The sequence below is a fragment of the Oryctolagus cuniculus genome, chromosome 9 (assembly GCF_051225735.1).
Source record: "Oryctolagus cuniculus isolate XC-2025 breed Fujian yellow rabbit chromosome 9, ASM5122573v1, whole genome shotgun sequence".
Lineage (NCBI taxonomy): Eukaryota > Metazoa > Chordata > Mammalia > Lagomorpha > Leporidae > Oryctolagus > Oryctolagus cuniculus.
The window spans coordinates 37188203-37209120 of NC_142875.1; the positions used below are offsets into that span (position 1 = coordinate 37188203).

The 20918-nt window shown below is 45.5% G+C and overlaps 1 protein-coding gene and 1 long non-coding RNA gene across 7 annotated transcripts in view; one reads left to right on the forward strand and one right to left on the reverse strand.

Annotated features, from left to right (window-relative positions):
* Positions 1-331: 331 nt before the first annotated feature.
* On the reverse strand, positions 332-4117 carry LOC103349082 (uncharacterized). The gene is made up of 2 exons (XR_016212824.1): positions 3726-4117; positions 332-656 (listed from the first exon to the last, which is right to left on the reverse strand). It is a non-coding gene; the product is annotated as an uncharacterized LOC103349082 (long non-coding RNA).
* TBC1D4 (TBC1 domain family member 4) overlaps positions 2927-20918 on the forward strand; it is a 213178-nt gene continuing 195186 nt past the window's right edge. For all 6 annotated transcript variants that reach the window (XM_089303582.1, XM_051850604.3, XM_051850605.3 and 3 more), the window contains exon 1: positions 2927-3800. In XM_089303582.1, the coding sequence (XP_089159708.1) occupies positions 3300-3800 (501 nt within the window). In that variant the 5' untranslated portion in view covers positions 2927-3299. The remainder of the gene's footprint in view (positions 3801-20918) is intronic.

A 20918-nucleotide genomic window follows, 5' to 3' on the forward strand; every position in this document is an offset into this window, starting at 1 on the left:
CGCGGGGGAGCGGCACACCGCCGGCCGGCTCTCTCGGGGGCTGCTCAGGTGTTCCTTCAGATAGATGTTCCTGGTGCATGCTGTCTCTCTCCTCCTTTATAGTCCTCTTCCACCAATCCCAACTCTGCTACCCACACGCCAAGTACGCTGTTCTCCTCCAATCAGGAGCAGGTCCTACAGTTTATTGGTTGAACTGGAGGCAGCTGTGTAGAAGCTGTTTCCTCCTCTCCCAGCGCCATATTGTGGGAGAGCAGATGCATAGAATAAGTCTTAATTCCAGTAACAGTCTAGTCTGAGTTGCTCCCCACATCTTAGGGTTCCATCAGCAGGAACTTTTAAATATTTTATTTATTTACTTCACAGGTAGAGTTACAGAGAGAGGAAGAGAAAGAGAGAAAGTTCTTCCATATGCTGGTTCATTCCCCAGATGGCCACAACAGCTAGAGCTGCGCCGATCAGAAGCCAGGAGCCAGGAGCCTCCTCTGGGTCTCCTACTCGGGTGCAGGGGCCCAAGGACTTGGGCCATCCTCTACTGCTTTCCCGGGCCATAGCAGACAGCTGGATCAGAAAAGGAGAAGCTGGTACTTGAACCAGCACCCGTATGGGATTCTGGCGCCACAGGTGGAGGCTTAGCCCGCTACACCACAGAGCCGGCCCTGCCAAATATTTTTAAAGTTGTGTCCTGTTATCCTTTTTCTACATTTAAATGATCAGATACATAGCTAAGTACTTTTCATGTGCAACTTTCTGCAGGTGACACGGCGGCAGTAAGAAGCTACTAGCTTACCATCTAGTTCAGCTGTGTACTGGCCACAAGTATCAAAACTGAGATTTCTTATACAAAATATATTATATACTAGAGTTTAACAATTATGTTTATCAGGCTAAGATAGATGAATAGCAAGCTGGCAAGAACTCCAAGTCAGTAGCTTAACAGAAGGAAAAGTTTATTTCTCACTCACGAGGAGTTGGCTGTGCGCGAGGTCGATTCCCCAGGGCAGCTGTCTGAGGTGCACTGGCTCAGCATTCCCTTGGCTTTGACCACAAGGCACCTCCACATGGACATGCTGTTTCCCCCACCACCACTGGAGGGAAGGAGCAGGCTAGAGAGCAAGAGCCGGCCACCTACTGGCAACTGGACACTTGTACTCAGAAATGTGACTCCACTCACTTCTGCTCCCGTTTCATGGTCAAAACAAGTCATGTGACCGTGGGTAACTTCAAAGGGGCTGGGAAGAGCTGTCTTTCCACTACAGAGAGGCTCAGACATTGGCAAACAGTAATCTCAGACATTGGCAAACAGTAATCCTGCTCATCAACTGTGCAGTAAGGCAAACGCCACAGAAACACTACAAAGAGGGGCTAAGGGCATAGCAGGGCAGAAAGCAACCACACTTAGCGCGTCACAGAATAAAAGACAATTCTCCTGTGTTTCTCTTGGTAAGTGACACTTGCTCACTGCTGCTTCCAGTTTATTGGACTACCAGGAACTGGCTTGCTAGGGCCCCAAACGCAATCCTAGCTCTCAAGCTAGGAGATATGGGGGAGTTTTTTCCATCTCTTCTTTTTATATGGCACCTGGGGGGAAACGGTGTCTGTGTTAGAGTTTCTGGTAAGGTTCTAGAAGGAAGGCCTCAGTTTACCTTCCAATCACTTCTCACTGCTTCTTAAAAACATGTGCATGTTTTGCACAAAGGTCTTGAGAGTGGTTAAACCAAGAGACTTAATCAGTTAATAACGTCTATATCCCAGAGCTGAGATGCTAATTAGCAACAGAGCTATTGGAGTTGCTCCCAGAAACCCTGCACAGGAATAATGGCAGCTGATCATATTGATCTTACATGAATAGGAGGAAAACTGGCCTCAGCATTTGCAAAGTGAGAACACCACTGAACTAAGCAGCAGTGAGAACCCTGGGGTTTTTATTCAGCCTCTAGACTGGGAGAGTCAAAAACCTGTTTTCCTGTTTACTTTGTAGTTGTTTCTTCCTCAATTATTTAGTGAGTACAAAAGAGAGTCTAATTTACACAAATGTTATACTTCTGTACTTTTCTGGTTCATAATTAGAATACTCAGATTATCAAAATATTTTTTGAGTTCTTTGGAAGTATACATGTTCACATGTAAAAAGGCTTTGAACTAAGGGCATAGAACAAATATAATTTCTCCATATTTGCAGAAGTTGGCTGCATTAAGAACCAGGAAGATTCGTGTTGTCAATGCTATATTTTAAGTGAAAACAGGAATTTAGAATATTTCATAATACTGTGACTTAATACACGAGTATTTTTCGAGGTTATTAGAAGAGAGGATTCAGAAACGAATATTCAAGCTTTGGAAGGCATCGAAGCCAAGCAAATACCGTTAAAAAAAAAAAATCCAGAGCGAGCGGCCCTCTCTCCAGGGGGCGGTAGAGACTCCCAGAAGGGCGCCGAGAGAGGCCGCGCCGGTCCTGGCTGTGCCCGCGCCGGGCTCGGGGCTGCTCCCGCGCGGGAGCCGGAGGAAGAGGCGGAGAGGCGACTCCCCGCAGCTGGGCTTTTGCAGGCGGAGACGGAGGCGGGGTAGCAGCCCGATTCAAGCGGCAGCCTGCGAGGAAGGAAGCAGGGCGCGAGGGAGGGACGGGAGCCGTGGGAGGAGGAGCAGCAGCGAGCTGGGCTGCCGCGGCGGCGGGAGGCGGGAGGCGGAGCGGCCGCCGCGGGGCCACGTTTTGTTTTCGTTGTTTTCCAGCGGAATAGTTTTCGCAGGCCCTTCCCGACGACTGACGGCGCCGCAGCCCGGCGGCTCCGACCTTCCAGGTGACAGCCGGTCACCCTGGTAGGAGTCAGCTCCGCCCCGAGTCACCCTCTCCCGCCCACAGCCCCATTCCCCGCCCAGCCTCCCGGTGCCTGCCAGAGGCGAGCGGGGCGGCCGCAGCGGAGCTGCAGCGCCCGAGCGCGAAGCGGCGAGGGCGTTCGGCGTGGTCCGGTGGCCCAGCAGACCCCGGCGGGGCGAGGGGAAGCCCGGTCCGAGGCGCAGGCCCACGGGAGGACGATGCCCATGTAGCCCGTCCTCTCCGTCTTGTTCCGCCTCCCCGCGCTCGCCTGGTTGCCCACGGCCGGAGCTTCGGAGCCACGCACGGGGAAGTGCCGCATGGGGCAGGGCCGCTGAAGCGCGGACTAAGGGGTCGCACCGGGCCGAGGCGGGCTCAGGGCCCCGGAGAGGCTGAGGGGCTCAGGTTCGGCGGCGGCGGCAGCGCCTGGGTTGTGGGAGAGTTGGGGGCGCGCTGCGCCCGGCCGGCTTCCCCGGTGCCCTCGTGAGTTATGGAGACGCCCAGCTGCATTCAGGATGAGCCTTTCCCGCACCCCCTGGAGCCCGAGGCGGGCGCGCCAACGCAGCCGGGCCCCGGGAAGCCGGGAGACAAGCAGTTCCGGCTGTGGTACGTGGGAGGGTCGTGCCTGGACCGCAGGACCACGCTGCCCATGCTGCCCTGGCTCATGGCCGAGATCCGCCGGCGCAGCCAGAAGCCCGAGGCGGGCGGCTGCTGCGGGGCGCCCGCCGCGCGCGAAGTGCTCCTGGTGCTTGGCGCGCCCTTCCTGCGCTGCGTCCCCGCACCGGGCGCCGGGGCGGCTGGGGGTGCGGGCCCCAGCACCGTACAGCCCAACCCCGCGGTGTTCATCTTCGAGCACAGGGCGCAGCACATCGCGCGCTTCATCCACAACAGCCACGACCTCACCTACTTTGCCTACCTGATCAAGGCGCAGCCCGACGACCCCGAGTCGCAGATGGCTTGCCACGTTTTCCGAGCCACAGACCCCAACCAGGCAAGACCGGGGCTCCGAGGCGCGGGGGCGGACCGGACCCTGGGGGTTGGGGGAGCTGGGCGGTAGGGGCTGGGTCCCCACTTTGAGGACCGCCTGTGGTTTGGCTGCTGGCACGCGCGCTTCACGTGGCACGCTGGATCGCCCGGTCTCCCCCTTGCCGGGACCTGGGAGTGGGTCAGAATTGGTACGGGGCTGGGCGAGTGGCCCGAGCAGACGGCCTGTGCAGGCACAGGGGAGAGTGGGAGGAGAAGAGCGGTCCCGGGACGGAGGAGGAGCTGGCGCGCCTGGGGAGGACGCGGAGAGAAGCGCGCGTGCCAGCAGGACCGCGGTGTCTGGGCTGGGACTGGAGGTGCCAGTGTGTGCGTGTGTGCACATGTGTGTAAGAGGGCACGCGGAAGCGGGAAGGGTGCTGGCCACGGGCTCTCCAGCCCTGCACCTTGACGCGTTTGGCCGGTCGCTCATCGTCCCAGCAGCACCTGCAGGTTTTGTGTCCGAGGCTTAGGGAAAGTTACCAGACAGGATCAGATTTGACGCAAAGTACAATTTGGCACCAGTAGCAAGAAGACTTTCTTTGCAGTTTTTTACGCACTTCTTGGAGACAGAATCCATACTTACTTGGGTGATTTAAAAATCAGTATAGGTTTCTAGTATCATTTTAAAAGTGGACTTAAAAAATTTTTTTTTTCTAATAGCCTTCCCCCAGGGGTTTCTTAGTCAAAGTGTTCTGTTACCAAGCAGTAAACATTGACTTCCTTCAAAACAGGTACAATTCTTATCTAACAGCAGGAGGAATCGAACCAGAACTTGACCACAGTGATTATGGCCTTGCATCACAGGAGATTTCTTGTTTAATGTGTAAAGGGTGTTTTTATTTTTTTAATTTCCAACGTGTCCAAAGCTTTCAAGATACGTTTTAAAACGTGGTTGTTTAACACTTGCAAAGTACTTTGGGTTCTTTGGAAAAATAGTGTTGTCTAAATATAAATAAATAAAGTCTCAGATTGCACCATGTGGCGGTTCTTTTGGTAGCTGGGAAATTAATAGTCACAGCAGAAAAACATCCTATAAATAAGACTTTATTTTTTTAACATTACTTCCTAATTCTAGTGTCTGCCATCAAAAGACTGGTTTTTCTGCTAGTTTTCCATGAAAGGCTTGCCGCTGAGCTGAAGGAAACAAAAGTTCATTGTCTTAGATTTTTACTTTATAAAATAGCTTCATACCTCAATAGTCAGAAATCCCAATGTAAAGAGAACACTTCCACGTTTATTAGTTGTCACTTACTACAAATTATTTCAAAATCATAATTGTAATTACATGCATTTCATTAAAGCTTATTTGTCCAAAACTTACTTTTGACTTTCTCATATGTTAAAATTGGAAAGTTCCTGAAAGTTATCTCTGCCTTTGTTATTAAAAATTTCTGGCTTTTGGCTGTGAGGGAGCACTAATTGCGTTTTCCCTGGACTCTGAGGAATACTTCAGGACTCTTGGTGGTTTGTGTTAAAGTTATTTCTTCAGGTCTGACACCTGCCATGACTGCATCTCGTTGATTGTCATGGTGCCTTGAGTTCTCAACAGGGGCTGTTGAGATCCTTCTGGACTCGGTGGTAGGCCATCAGTTAAATGCATCCTTGTATTTACCTCTGTTATTTATGTATGTGTTCGGGGCGGAATGTGCTGCTACTTTACAGATATGTTTAGGCTCATTTTCCCCTTTCAGCCTGCTGGGAGCAGTGGAGGCCATATGGCTTTCTGATTCAGAAAGAAAAAAAAAAAAAGAAAACAATCCCAGCTTTCTTGTTTATTGCTGTTTTCCAACTGAAATCCTTGTCCTAAAGGTATGACTTGTATTTGCTATGAAATGAGAGAATCACAGGCAGAAGATGACTGATTTGAAGGGCAAGCTCGGGTCTCTCCAGGGGTTGCCTCCAGCACAAGTCAGGGATTGCCAGGTCGAATGCCCAGGAAGAGGGCTGAGTGAGACCCAGAAAGACTGCATGGTAGGCATTCTTGCTGAGTGCTGCTTGGCCTCTGTGGAGAGCTGCATGAATGCAATGCACATTCAGTGTTGCTGGGGCTTCTGGTTTTCTCAAAGTGGGTATCTGAATTTTTATGTATGACTCTTCATTTTAAAGCGTTGACAAATGTTTTAAATTTCTAAGAATCCTTTCTGGGCTGAAAAATGCACATTGGAGGGTTGGCTTCTGTGGTCCATAGGCTGCCAGTTTCCGTCTTTGGCCCAAGCATTTGTAGAGTGGATCAGTCCATTCATTGACGCGGTGTGCTGCTTCTACCCTCTCCTGCTGCACAAGGAGTTCCTCCCATGTGGGTCTCATAGCAGGTAGAGTTGGAACCATCAGTTTTGACGAATTTAGAAATCAAACTGCCCAAAGTGATGACTCTGCAGCAGCCGGACCTGTTAAGGGGGTGAACTGGGCACCATGCTGTCAGCCAAGAGGGTACTTCTTTTATTTATTTATTTATTTATTTATTTATTTATTTTTTGACAGGTAGAGTGGACAGTGAGAGAGAGAGACAGAGAGAAAGGTCTTCCTTTGCCGTTGGTTCACCCTCCAATGGCCGCCGCGGCCGGCATGCTGCGGCCGGTGCACCACGCTGATCCGATGGCAGGAGCCAGGAGCCAGGTGCTTTTCCTGGTCTCCCATGGGGTGCAGGGCCCAAGCACCTGGGCCATCCTCCACTGCACTCCCTGGCCACAGCAGAGAGCTGGCCTGGAAGAGGGGCAACTGGGACAGAATCCGGCGCCCCAACCGGGACTAGAACCCGGTGTGCCGGTGCTGCTAGGTGGAGGATTAGCCTAGTGAGCCGCGGCGCCGGCCGAGGGTACTTCTTACAGAGTAGGCTCTGGGTAGTTCTGGGTACCCTGGCAATCAGCAGGAAGAAGACCTGCTGTTTGCTTTGTCCTGAGTTCAGTTCCACATTTGAAGTGGAGAATTACTTTGTGGGACTTGAGATCATTGTGAAGAAAGCCGCTAAGTGTTTCCCAGGGTCACTGAACAAAGTATGGAAGGGCACCTGGAGGAGCTGGCCTGGCAAACTTCCCCAAATGAGCTTGCCTCTGTTTTGTCTCTCATGCCTGCCCCTTTCCTGCAGTAGGCCTATCTGTAGGATGACAATGTAATTACTTAACCTGGAACAGGTGTAACAGGTTATAAACCTGGACCATTCAAGGCAGACCAGGCCATGGGCTCCCCAGAACTGAATGGCTGAGTTGGAGGCCCGTGGCTTCTCATATAAAGTGATGCTATTGATGCAGGCTGTCTACTCACTTATCTTTTTTAAGAGGAGGTCTGTATGTGACCTCAAGAGCTGGGAGGACTGTGAGGCTAGCTGTGAGGGTCTCTTATGGGGAGTTGCCATGGTGATGGGCCCTGTGGCCTGTACCTCCTACGTGAGTCAAAGTCAACTTGAGGTGGTTTGTGAGGAGGAGCACTAGGCCAGAGTGACCTCCAGCACAACCAGTTTTCCCAGGTACACAGAGAGGTGGCGGTGGGGTCAAGTGTATGCGAACACAGGTGCATGCCCTTTAGTCAGGCCTGTGTGGTCTTTCACAGAAGGAATGTCACGCTGACGGCATTTGAACCAACTTAGTTAGGCCTAAACCTAAAGTCCTACTGGCATAAATTGGGTTGTAGACTTAAAATTGGTTGGGAAACCAAGAATATGAGAGATTCTCTTAAGAGCTGAGGTAGGTCACTCATATTCTGCAAATACTTGTCTTTATCTGGTCTCAGAAAGAGGCTGTATAACATTATTATTGCAATTTGTCTATTGAAATGAGTTGTTTTATGTTTATTGTACCATAATAAAAACAAATAAGGCAGTTATTGTTTCTAAGTATTAGAGATTAATGGTGTTAACATTTGCATGCTACTTTAACTGCATGATTGTATTTTGCATTTACAGAATGAACAGTCATTTAAAAGGCAAACATGATATAATTTTCTTTGGTTGTGTTTATTATATACTATTTCTTAAAGCTTGTAAGAATAAAGAAGGCTTGCAAGAATGACTTCTAAGAGACTTTACAAAGTGTTCTTAAAATTAAAAGAAAAATAAATTTAGCACAAATTCCTTCTAGCTTTTAGTTCTGTGCCTGCAATTTATTTTTCCTCTTAAAATATCTAGTGTTGTCTGAGCTTTATTAAGATAACCTGTTTTCAACTTAATTTTTGTTAATATATTTTAACAAGGCCATTTCTCAGTTCTTATTCCTAGTTGATGGTCAGTGGCTTTGGGGATATACTTGTCTGAAATTTGTCAGTCTCTCTGCTTTCATAGTTTGTCCTATGGACAGGTAGATCCGCCTCTTTTCTCATATGCTGTCGTTGTTTTTGGTTCTCTCCTTTCCCCGTAGTCTCAGGTGGAGGTTAATCTTCCTTAGTTCTACCAATTTTGTCAGCCGTGGTGCAGGGCAGGGTAAAAAGGTGTGCGGACAGCCTCCCAGCTGAGCACCTTGTGGGGGAAGCTTGATGCTGGATTGAGGCTGTTGAGGATCAGGGCTTGAGTACCACTGAATCACAGGTTCTCCAACTTGAGTGTTGTCCGTGCACTCACCTGGAGGAGGGGTTGCTGGGCCCTTCCCTCAATTTCTGATTCTGTGTGCTGGTGCTGCTCAGACTACTGCCCTGGGGTTATGGCTGCAGAACCACTACTCGAGATGATTGTGTTCATTTGCTTGATTTTGTGAACATTTCTGTTTTCCTGGTTATTTTTGCAGATGTTGTCAGATTTGAAAATTCAAAGTGAATGTGAGGAGTAAAAATATTTAACTACAGGAGATTTCTAAGACAATTTTTAGCTTAGTGCTTTCCCTGTGTAGCATTTATTTTGTCAGGTATTTTAAGCCCATGCATATGTTGAGGAAAACGTTGTCGTTCAGTCAAAAGTTTTAAGTTCTGCAGATGGAATAAATGGGAAATACAGCCTAATATCTGATTATGATGGCTTTTGTAAAACTTGAAGCCTTATTTATTTGCATTCAAATTTTCATTCTGCATACCCTATTCAAAATCTCTTGGTGTGGAATATGATAATTAATTGCTTGTGGAAAAATTCATAATTTTCATGAATTTTCTAGATTATCTGTTACATAATTTGCCTAGTATGCAGAAGATATGAGAAGTCAGGAAAATATTAATATGCCTGATACACTGGCTACCAAGAAAATCAGGTTATTTGGCAAATAAGATGGTGAGTGGCCAGCCTGAATCATTGTTTCAAATGATTCTATTTACCTAAAAAAAAAAAAAAAAAAAAACCAAACACCTCAAGGGCTGGACAGTTCACTTGGGCTGTATTGGTATATCTGAACCAAGCCAATCTATAATTTTGTACTTGCATGTACCTCTTGTAAAATGAGGCACAGATCAATTATGATTTAATTTAATAATATGTTCATAATTATTCGACCAAGAGAAAGATGTTTCTTCAAATGTGGCCTACATAAAGTATTAATACAAATAGGGTAACTCATCGAGGCATATCAAGTAAGGAGGTCATTGGCATGTCACTCTAAGGTTGTTATGTGGTGTCTGTATTACGTACATGTTGTCTATCTTTGTAGATATTTAATGCATTTCCCTAAAAGTGAACACTTACTGGGCTCTTGCTGGGTGATGGTACAGCTTGGGCTGCTTTTCTTAGGTCATTGCATTTGAGCTTCCTGGTAACCATGTAAAGAATGTATTCATACCTCCCTCATTTTACAGATGAGAAAACTGACACATAGAAAAGTTCGCTTATTTCTCCAAGATCACAAGATTTATAATGGTAGAAGCAGATTCCAGTCTGCGCAGATTCTAAAGCCTGGTCTCTTATTGTTATGTGAGAATGAGGTTCTTTTCTTCTTCTTCTTCTTTTTTTTTTTAGCTTTATTTATTTGAGAGGCAGAGTTACAGAGAGAGACAGAGAGGTTGGTCTTCCATCTGCTGGTTTACTCCTCTGGTGACCGCAATGGTCAGAGCTGAGCTGATTTGAAGCCAGGAGCCTTCTCTGGGTCTCCCACGTGGGTGTGGAGGCCCAAGGACTAGGGCCATTTTCTACTGCTTTCGCAGGCCATAAGCAGAGAGCTGGATTGGAAGTGGAGCAGCTGAGACATGAACCAGTGCCCATATGGGATGCTGGCACTGCAGGCAGAGGATTAGCTTGCTATGCCACAGCGCTGGCCCCAAGAATGAAGTTCTTGAAATTTATTTTTTCATTGTCAGTGTTGTAAGCTCCTATGTGATCACTTTTTACTGCTCATTTTAAAAACCTTCACAGTTAGGGGTGGGCATTTGGCACAGCAGTTAAGGTGCCACTTGGGATGCCGGTATCATTTCTGAGTTGCTGGGTTCAAGTCAGCTACTGATTTCATCTTCCCACTGATGTGCACTCTGGGAGGCAGCAAGTGATGGCTCAAATCCTTGGGTCCCTTTCGCCCAGAGAGGGTGACCCAGATGGAGTTCTGGGCTTCTGGCTTCTAGCTGGTCCAGTGCCTACTGTTGTTAGCATCTGGGTAGTAACCAGCAAATGGAAGTTTTCTCTGTCTCTCTGTCTGCCTTTCAAATAAAATGAAAAAAAAAATTTAAAAATTTTCATAGTCAAACATGCTTATTACATTTGCAAAATAATTATTAATCCTGAATTTGCTTAGATGTAGTTATGCCACCACATATATAGTTGTGATGAAAAGTAAAAATGTAAATGAATGTGTGATTTATTATGCTGATAAATCTCAACTCTGATGTAATTTTTATTTAGTGTCTTTTTAGAATGGCAGGGGAATAAATGATGAGTCTATTTGTAACTTTTATAACTTCAGCTTAGAATAAAAAATCAGTAGGATATGACTTAAGAACAGGTGCAACCATGTATTTGAATATATTATGCTGAGTTATAAAATACAGAAAAATTAAAAAGCATTATCAAGAATAAAGGATGCATAATTAAATAATATAAAGTATAACATTATAAAATATAAAAATAATGAACATTAGCTTCATTATAAACACATAATAAAACACAAAACATTGAAGTTGTGCTTTCTTTTTTCCATCTGTTAGTTCACTCCCCGAATGCCTGTTGGCAACAGGAGAGAGTTGAAACAGGGAGCCCAGGAACCCAATTACTTGAGCCATCACCACGGCTGCCTAGAGTTCACATTAGCAGGAAGCTAAAGTCAGGAGATGGAGTGAGCATTTGTAGCAAGGTACTCCGTTGTGGGACACAGTATGCTTACTAGGGTAAATGCCTGCTCCCTTGCCATCTTACTTTGGGTTAAAGGGAGCAGAGCAGCAGTGACTCTAATACTTAAATAGGTTAGATGAAGCCCAGTGTGATGGGCTGCTGTGTGCTTTTACAGGAGTTCACAAAGAGGAAAGTGGTTCAGAAACAATCAGAGGAGTGGACGGCGCCGCAGCTCACTAGGCTAATCCTCCACCCGTGGCGCCGGCACACTGGGTTCCATTCCGGTTGGGTCACTGGTTCTGTCCCAGTTGCTCCTCTTCCTGTCCAGCTCTCTGCTGTGGTCCGGGAAGGTAGTGGAGGATGGCCCAGGTCCTAGGGCCCTGCACCCGCATGGGAGACCAGGAGAAGCACCTGGCTCCTGCCTTCAGATCAGTGCGGTACGTCCGTCGGCAGCAGCAGTCATTGGAGGGTGAGCCAACGGCAAAAGAAGACCTTTCTCTCTCTCTCTCTCACTGTCCACTCTGCCTGTCAAAAAAAAAAAAAAAAAAAAAAAAAAGAACAAAAACATTCAGAGGTCCATAGTAGCATCAGTGTGTTGAACCTGTGGAGCTGCTACATAGTTTTTCAAATAACATCTTTCATCACTCTGAATTTAGGTTATTGATAAAAACGTTACTGCTTTTATACTTTCATTTGTAATTATTTTGTGAATTGGTTTTGGTGTGAAAGTTCTTTAAAAGCTAGTTACTAGCATATGAAAATTCTATCTAGATTTTTGTGGACATATTTAAATAAAATAGTAAAATAATTAATATCTAATTTACCTTTAAAGAGGTTCTAAATAACACATGTGGGAAGCTCTGAGTTTAAACTTTCAAGTATTTAGGATGTCTTTGATAGCTATGATAATATGTCAGAAAGGCCAAAAGATAGGATTGAAATCATGGATGGGTTGATTTCAGATAATCTTGGCATAGGTTTGTGCAGCCCCACCAAAGGGAAATGGGGTTTGTTACAGTTCTTTGAGTTACTGATCTCTTCCGGGTTTCGTTTGCTGCAAGTTGTTGGCTTTGGAAAGAGGATTTCCAACTAATAGAATCTTCCTGGCTGAAGCAGAAGCCTAAATTTACTACTCTAGTGATTTTATTTTATTTTATGGATACCTTAACCAGCTGCATAGTCTTCACTTTTAACTTTTGTGTAGTTTCAGATGAGTTTCTAAAATTCTCAAAGTTGGAACTGTGGAGCCTTTGTGTTGTTGATATTAAACACCATGTGAGTAGTAGTTGAATATCCATGTAAGACTCTAGGTCAAAAACAGTGTGCCTCTTGTGGAGTAAATCCAGTCATCTTTTGTTCCTCATAATTGTATCTTTAATTTTTTTTCGATTTTTTAATTTTTTTGACAGGCAGAGTGGACAGTGATAGAAAGACAGAGAGAAAGGTCTTCTTTTTCTGTTGGTTCACCCTGCAATGGCCGCTGCAGCCAGTGTGCTGCGGCTGGCACACCGCGCTGATCCGAAGGCAGGAGCCAGGTGCTTCTCCTGGTCTCCCATGTGGGTGCAGGGCCCAAGCACCTGGGCCATCCTCCACTGCACTCCCGGGCCACAGCAGAGAGCTGGACTGGAAGAGGAGCAACCGGGACAGAATCCGGCGCCCCGACCGGGACGAGAACCCAGTGTGCTGGCGCCACAGGCAGAGGATTAGCCTAGTGAGCCGCAGCGCCGACCTATAATTGTATCTTGACACGCTTTTTTTTTTTTTTTTAACTTTTATTTAACAAATATAAATTTCCAAAGTACAGCTTATGGATTACAGTGGCTCCCCCCCCCATAACTTCCCTCCCACCCGCAACCCTCCCGTCTCCCACTCCCTCTCCTATTCCATTCACATCAAGATTCAATTATCTTTATATACAGAAGATCAGTTTAGTATATATTAAGTAAAGATTTCAACAGTTTGCACCCACACGGAAACACAAAGTGTAAAGTACTGTTTGAGTATAGTTACAACATTAATTCACATAGTACAACACATTAAGGACAGAGATCCTTCATGGGGAGTAAGTGCACAGTGACTCCTGTTGTTGACTTAACAAATTGACACTCTTGTTTATGGTATCAGTAATCACCCTGGGCTCTTGTCATGAGTTGCTAAGGCTATGGAAGCCTTTTGAGTTTGCTGGCTCCGATCTTATTTAGACAAGGTCATAGTCAAAGTGGAAGTTCTCTCCTCCCTTCAGAGAAAGGCACCTCCTTCTTTGATGGCCCATTTTTTCCACTGGGATCTCACTTGCAGAGATCTTTCATTTAGGGTGGGTGGGTTTTTTTTTTTTTTTTTTCCCCACCAGAGTGGCTTTTTTTCCCGCCAGGAGTCACTGTGCACTTACTCCCTGTGAAGGATCTCTGTCCTTAATGTGTTGTACTATGTGAATTAATGCTGTAACTATACTCAAACAGAGATCTTTCATTTAGGGTGGGTGGGTTTTTTTTTTTTCCCCCCCGCCAGAGTGGCTTTAGGCTTTCCATGCCTAAAATACTCTCATGGGCTCTTCAGCCAGATCCGAATGCCTTAAGGGCTGATTCTGAGGCCAGATTGACATGCATTTTTTAACAATGGGTTATATAATCTGGATGAATACATTTATGTTTTAGAGCTTTTATAAACCAGTAAGCAGATGGGTTTCAGGCTCTAGATGGCTCCTGCTTTTTCAACCTACTTCTTCCCTTGGTTTAAGTTATTTAATCCCCTTGACTGGGCAGACTGAAACCTTTTATTGTTAATTAAGTTAGGGGTCAGCGCTGTGGCATAGCGGGTAAAGGTGCCACCTGCAGTGCCAGCATCCCATATGGATGCTGGTTCGAGTCCTGGCTGCTTCACTTACAATCCAGCTCTCTGCTATGGTCTGGGAAAGCAGTAGAAGTCCTTGGGCCCCTGCACCTGCATGGGAGACCCAGAAGGAGCTCTTGGCTCCTGGCTTTGGATCAGCTCAGCTCTGGCCATTGTAGCCATTTGGGGAGTGAACCAGCAGATGGAAGAGTCTCTCCCTCTCTCCGTCTCTCCCTCTCTCCCTCTCTCCCTCTCCCTCTCTCTCTCTCTGCCTTTGCCTCTGCCTCTGCCTCTCAATAACTCTGTGCCATTCAAATAAACAATCTTTTTAAAAAAGATTTATTTGTTTATTTTAAAGTCAAAGTTACACAGAAAGAAGGGGACATAGGAGAGAGAATCTTCCATCCGCTGGTTCACTCCCCAGTTGAATGCAATGGTTGGAGCTGCACCCATCTGACGCCAGGAGTCAGGAGCTTCTTCCAAGTCTCTCATTCGGGTGCAGGGGCCCAAGCACTTGGGCCATCTTCTGCTTTCCCAGGCCATAACAGAGAGCTGGATTCGAAGAGGAGCAGCCAAGACTAGAACAGGTGCCTGTATGGGATGCACTGCAGGTGGCAGCTTTAGCTACTACACCATAGTGCCAGCCCCAATAAATAAATCTTAAAAAAAAAAAAAAAAAACTTAATTGAGTTAAACTGATGAACTCCCTGCTTGGTTCTCCTGCTGTTTCTTGCCCCTAACTTTCCAGTAATGTTTCTGAAGTACCTCATTACCCTGTGTTGGACCTTCTTTTGAAGAGCACACAATGCCTGTTGCCTAACTCTGTAAATATTGTGCACTTCCCACCTGATTGGATTTCTTTCTAGAGATTGGCTTTCTTGAGAGAAGAACTAGTGACTTCCTTGATCCTGGCTGTTAGTTCCTCCCAAAGCTTTTAACCACTTGTGTACAGATTTTTGTTTCAAATAGAAATTTTTTAGAATGAAGAATCTCAACCTCTCTTTCCCTCTCTCCCTCTCTCCCTCCCTCCCTCTCTCCTTCCCTCTCTCCCTCCCTCTCTCCCTCCCTCTCTCCCTCCCTCTCTCCCTCTCTCTCCCTCTCTCCCTCTCTCCCTCTCTCTCCCTCTCTAAGACATTTTAGTTTTTTGAGTTACGGAGAGAGGTCTAGACAGAGAGAGAGGGGGAGAGGTCTTCCATCTGTTGGTTCACTCCCAAAATAACCACAATGGCTGGAGCTGCGCCGATCCGAAGCTGGGAGCCAGGAACTTCTTCCAGGTCTCTCACATGGGTGCAGGGGCCCAAGGGCTTGGGCCATCTTCTACTGCTTTCCTAGTGCCTTAGCAGGAACTAGATGGGAAGTGGAGCAGCCGGATCTTGAACCGGTGCCCATATGGGATGTAGGTGCCACAGGCGGAGGATTAACCTACTGTGCCATGGCACGGCTCCAAAAAGTGATCTTAATTCTTCAAGTATTTTTACCTAAGATCACTTTAAAAAAAAAATAGGGATTGTTAATCTCTTTGCTTCACTTTCCATTGCTACCCAGCATTTGATTTTCTTTTTTTAAGATTTATTTTATTTATTTGAAAGACAGAGTTACATAGAGTGGTAGAACCAGAGAGAGAGAGAGAGAGAGAGAGGTCTTCCATCCCCTGGTTCACTCCCCCAATGGCTGCAAAGGCCAGAGCTGAGCTGATCCGAAGCCAGGAGTCAGGAGCTTCTTCCAGGTCTCCCATGCAGGTGCAGGGGCTGAAGCTTCTACTGCTTTCCCAGGCCGTAGCGGAGAGCTGGAAGGGAAATGGAGCATCTGGGACTCGAACCAGCACCCATGTGGGAGGCTGGCACTGCAGGCTGGGGCTTTAACCTACTGTGCCACAATGCCGGCCTCTTGGTTTTTATCTTTAAGAACTATACCTAAAACTCCTGGGAGTCAGGAAAATAATACCACTAATAGATATGTGTTAATAATAATAACTAATCACTGATGTTTACTTTCTAGGCCAGAGATTCTTAAATTTTAGCATGTACTACCTGGAGTGTTTGTTACAGTACTGATTGTTGGACCCCCCCACACTGTCATAGCTTATGGCTTTGTAAGCGCAAGTAAGGTCCAGACTTTGCAGTTCTAACAAGTTCTTCTGTGATGTCGCTGCTGCTGGTCTGAGGACCAAACCGGGACAAACACTGCTGTACACTATGGATTGGCAAACTCTTGCCTTTGTTTTTGTCAATACAATTTGAACATAATCCAATTGTTTACATATTGTCTGTGGTTTCAAGCTACATTGGTGGTGTTGAGTATTTGTGACAGAGTTTCCAAAACCGTGAAGTCTAACATCTTTATTTACTAAAAAACCTTGCTGACCTTTTTAGTAAGACAGTCTTACTAAAAGTAGGTATGTTAACCGCATTCTGCAGATGAGAACCCGAGGGCTCAGCTTTCCCAAGGACCCACAATATAAGTGGCAAAGTTGAGGTTCCAAATCCCATGTGCTCTCTAAAACCCACTTTGTACATTTCTCAGATGATTCCCAGACTTACCACTTTAGCCCAGCCCTCCGCTCTGACTCCAGCTTTTTTCACTATCAGAATTCTTATTTGATACCGGCCCTTGAGTATGTATTTGCTGGTGTTGGTAACTCAGGAATTACATTTGAATCTCCAGTCCTCGAGGCAAGTCATGTTGATTTTGCCTTTAAGTTTAGCATGTCCTCATTTATCCATCACCACTCCACAACGTGGCTCTAACTGCTGACGCCTTTTGCTGGCACTGTTACATACCCCCATAGGATCCTCCCTACTCTAAGGGTGCCCTTTCATCGGTCTCTTCTTTCATGGACCAGTGGGAATGGTCTTTGTAAAAACCGAACCAAAATACGTTCCCTTTGCACTCAGAAGAATATGCAAATTCTTCATCCGGTGCTGCTGTGTGGCTCCTCCCCATGTGTCTCTCCAGTCTCATTGTGGTCTACTATTTACTCTCCTCCATGCTCTAGATTTTGGTCGTACAAGTCTTCCCCATCCTACAAAAGGTACAACTCTTAAATCACTTCAGATCTTTTGAATAAGTGGCTCCTAGCTTTGCTAACTTGATTTTTCCTCTGAGCTTCAGGTCTCTTTTTAAATTGCAAATATCACTTCCTCAGATGGACCTCCATAATTCTCTATCTGAAGTAAATAAGTATCCCAATTTAAAAAAAAAGATTTATTTATTTATTTGAGAAGTAGAGACAGACAGAGGGGGAGAGACAGAGAGAGACAGAGAGAGACACACAGAGAGAGAGAGAGAGAGAGAGAGAGGTTTTCCATCCATTGGCTCACTTCCCAGATGGCTGCAACAGCTGGAGCTGGGCTGATCCGAAGCCAGGAACCTCTTCTGGTTTCCCATGAGGGTGCAGGGCCCAAGTACTTGGGCCATCTTCTACTGCTTTCCCAGGCCATAGGAGAGAGCTAGATCAGAAGAGGAGCAGTCAGGATACGAATTGGTGCCCAAACGGGATGCCAGCGCCGTAGGCAGAGGCTTAGCACACTATGCTGCAGCGCTGCCCCCCTCCCAAATTTTTTTACTTACACCTCAGCTCTTTGTTTTCCTTTTGACACTTCAACATTTAAAATTAATTTTTAAAATACTTTTTGGGAATACTGTCAATCACCTCTGGAATGTAAACTCCATTCTGCGAGAGCTCTTGTATCTTCATGGTTCTATACTCAGGACCTGCTTCCATGGTAAGGGTTTACTGAAATTAAGGTAAGAGTTGGTCATTGCCCTCTAGGAACTGAAGTTCATGGGTGGAGATTATAGCTACTAGAAGGAAGAAAGGGGCACTTCAAAAAGTGCGGAAAACAGAATTCAAACATGTTTTTATTTTGGTGCAAATATGGAAATTCATGTATGGATTTTTTCATAATGTATGTTTTCACATGCATTTAAGACTGTTTTGTACTCAAAACCTTATCTTTTAATTCCACTTCCACACACTTTTTGAAGTATCTCTATTTTGTGGACTGATGAGAGAAGGACACAAAATCAGGACACAAAATGTTTTGTAAAGCTGCTGGCACAAGAGTGGGCATCTCCTTGGCCTTTGTGAGGTGAGCGCTGAGGGACTGGAAGATGATCAACCAGAGTGTTTCTGTGAATATATCCTCGCCATAATGGAATTATCTCCACTTTCCATTCACTTCAGTTATTTATGCTTCTCAGTGGAAACGTGACCTCATTTGCAAGACCCTTTAGTGTCATAGCACTTGAGAATGACCTCTGTGTTTTTCATCCCAAATCAAAAACACATTCATTTTCTTAGGCTTTGATTTTTTTTAAAGGTTGATTTATTTACTTATTTAAAAGGCACAGTGAAAGAAGGAAAGAGATACAGAGAAGGAGACCCTCCATCTGCTGGTTCACTCTGCAAATGGCTACAACAGCCAGGGCTGGGCCAGGCTGAAGCCAAGAACAGGATATCTATTTTGATCTCCTGCCTGGGTGGCAGGAGCTCAGGTACTTGGGCCATCATCCCATGCTTCCCAGGTGCATTAGCAAGGCGCTAGATCCAACAGCAAGGTGTTGACCTGGAGCTCTGATGTGGGACGCTGGGATCTCCTGCCATGGTTTAACTGTTGTGCCTCAGTGCACACTACAGGCCTTTATTTTTAAGACCTGTCTAACAAAGGGTTAGGTCAGGCAAGGCAGGCCCAACAGGTGTCACAAATCCTTTTAAAATCAGAAACATAAATGAATCAATGGAGATCTACCTGGATGAGGCCCAAGTTGGGGGAAATACCCGAAAAACTGACTGTTGTCTGGCAAACTATAGTAAGATGCAGAGTTTGTATTCCAGATTTCTTTCTTTGCCAGGACAGCATGCCCTTGTGACGGAATAGTCATTGCTCTTGTGTTTATTTTATACTTGTAATAAGTGCGTTTGATAGGTCAATTATAGTTTTCTGTGGTCTCTGGGGCATGAACCAAGCTACAAATAAGGGAATATTCACCGTCTGTAGTATTCTCAGGGACAGGGCTTCCTCTTAAAAAGATCCACACAACGAAAGAAGACTTTATTTTTCTAGGAAAACTAAAAAGTGCCATAGTCTGTTTCTTTATGAATACGGGCACCCTGCCAACAACTCCTTACCCCTGCCAGGACAGCATCTTCTCCTGTGTCCTATTCTGTCTACCTTTGAGCACTACCATCTACACCTTTCTTCAAAGTCGGGTCCTTGACACAGAGTGGGAGGCTTTCCTGTAGTAGTGGGTTCCGCACTGCATTCCCTTGGACTCCAGTGCTGAGGCACTACGTGTCGTTCCTTCTCTGTTTTGTCAGTGACTTTATCATGATAGAAATGATGTGAATACTTGCTTTCCATTAGGAAACTTGACCTGAATACAGAGAAATTGCTGATGGTGCACTGTTCAAAACAGCAAATATGGCTGCTTATTAAGGTGGAGAGCAAATATGTGAATAGAGAGTTTCATAACATGTTTGCCTTGAAGGTGGTTTTCTTTTGCTCCTGAACTGGTGGATAAGCTTACGAGTCACTCTGTAGAGGGACAAGCTGTTGTGTACACATTGAATGTGACAGTTAATATTTGTTAGCATTGGGGTTGAGACCTAATACATTACCTGTTTATTTAGGAACCAGTCAGATTAATAGTGTGTGTGTGTGTGTGTGTGTGTGTACGTGACTGCACTAGTTAATAGTTTATCTGGAAAGCAGAATTCATTCTAGACATTGAAAGTGGGTACACCTTCTAATTTTTTCCTTTGGCTCCTTACATTTTTTGTTTTATTTATTTTTGAAGCCATATGACCACCATAAAAGAGAATTATAAAGAAATGCTTTATCTATACTTAGATCTCCATAGTTCGAGTATAGACTTTAAGCTGGTGTTCATTAAAACATTATTGTTTTAAAAATATGCTTGTTAAATTTCTTTAGTACCCGATACTACACAGGGCTGTTTCCTGTGTGTGTTTTCAGGTGTTTGTTTTTGCTGTCAATGAACAGAATATTCATTTGTCAAGCAAAGACTGGATAATTTGTGGAGAAATCTCAGCCTTAGCTCATACCATTCTGTGCTTTGAGTATATTCACTCTGTTTTAAAAACAAATCACTGGGGACCGGCCCTGAGGAGCAGTGGATTAATGCTCTGGCCTGAAGCCCCTGCATCCCATATGGGTGCCAGTTCAAGACCTACTTGCTCCACTTCCTGTCCAGCTCTCTGCTATGGCCTAGGAAAACAGTAGAAGATGGCCCAAGTCCTTGGACCCCTGCACCCAAGTGGGAGACCTGGAAGAAGCTCCTGGCTCCTGGCTTCGGATCAGCCCAGCTCTGTCTGTTGTGGCCATTTGGGGAGTGAACCATTGAATGGAAGACCTCTCTCTCTCTCTCTCTGCCTCTCCTCCCTCTGTGTAACTCTTGCTTTCAAATAAATAAATCTTAAAAAAAAAGATTAAAAAAAAAACAAATGACTGATGGCTGCCTGAGATTTTTTTGGTTGTTTGCAAAGGAGAAAAGACTGCTTACTGTTGACTATGCAGGTGTGACCGTGTGGAGCAGAGATAACAGACTTACAGCTCAGAGAAGCCAATGGGACCCAGGAAACTGAAGCTGTGGAGCCTGCTCTTCCATACTTAGTTCTGTATCACGAACAATCAGTCCGCTGACCTGGCCCGTGATTTTCTAGTTGTTCTGTTTTTCTTCACTTATTCATTCTTTCACTCACCCCCTCAACCCATCTGTTCATTTGTTCACTTATAGGAAGACATAAAAGGCTTTGTATGTGCCTGGTACTGTGTTGGTTGTTGTATGAAGTTGAGACTAACACAAACACGTTGCCAGCTTTATATAGCATAATAATTATGTTGAGGAGTGAGATGATACTAAGGAAGAAACTGTGGTATAATAACCCAGTCCCTGGGCTCTGGGGTTTGACTGCTGGGACTCCACACCTGCCATTTCTGGCACTGGTCAAGTTCCTGTACCTCTTTGTACCTTAATGTTCTCATCTGTAATATCAGGCTGGTATAACATGGTGACTTCATAGGGTTTGTGTGAGGATTAAGTGGGATTCATTCTAATAATACACTTAGACAA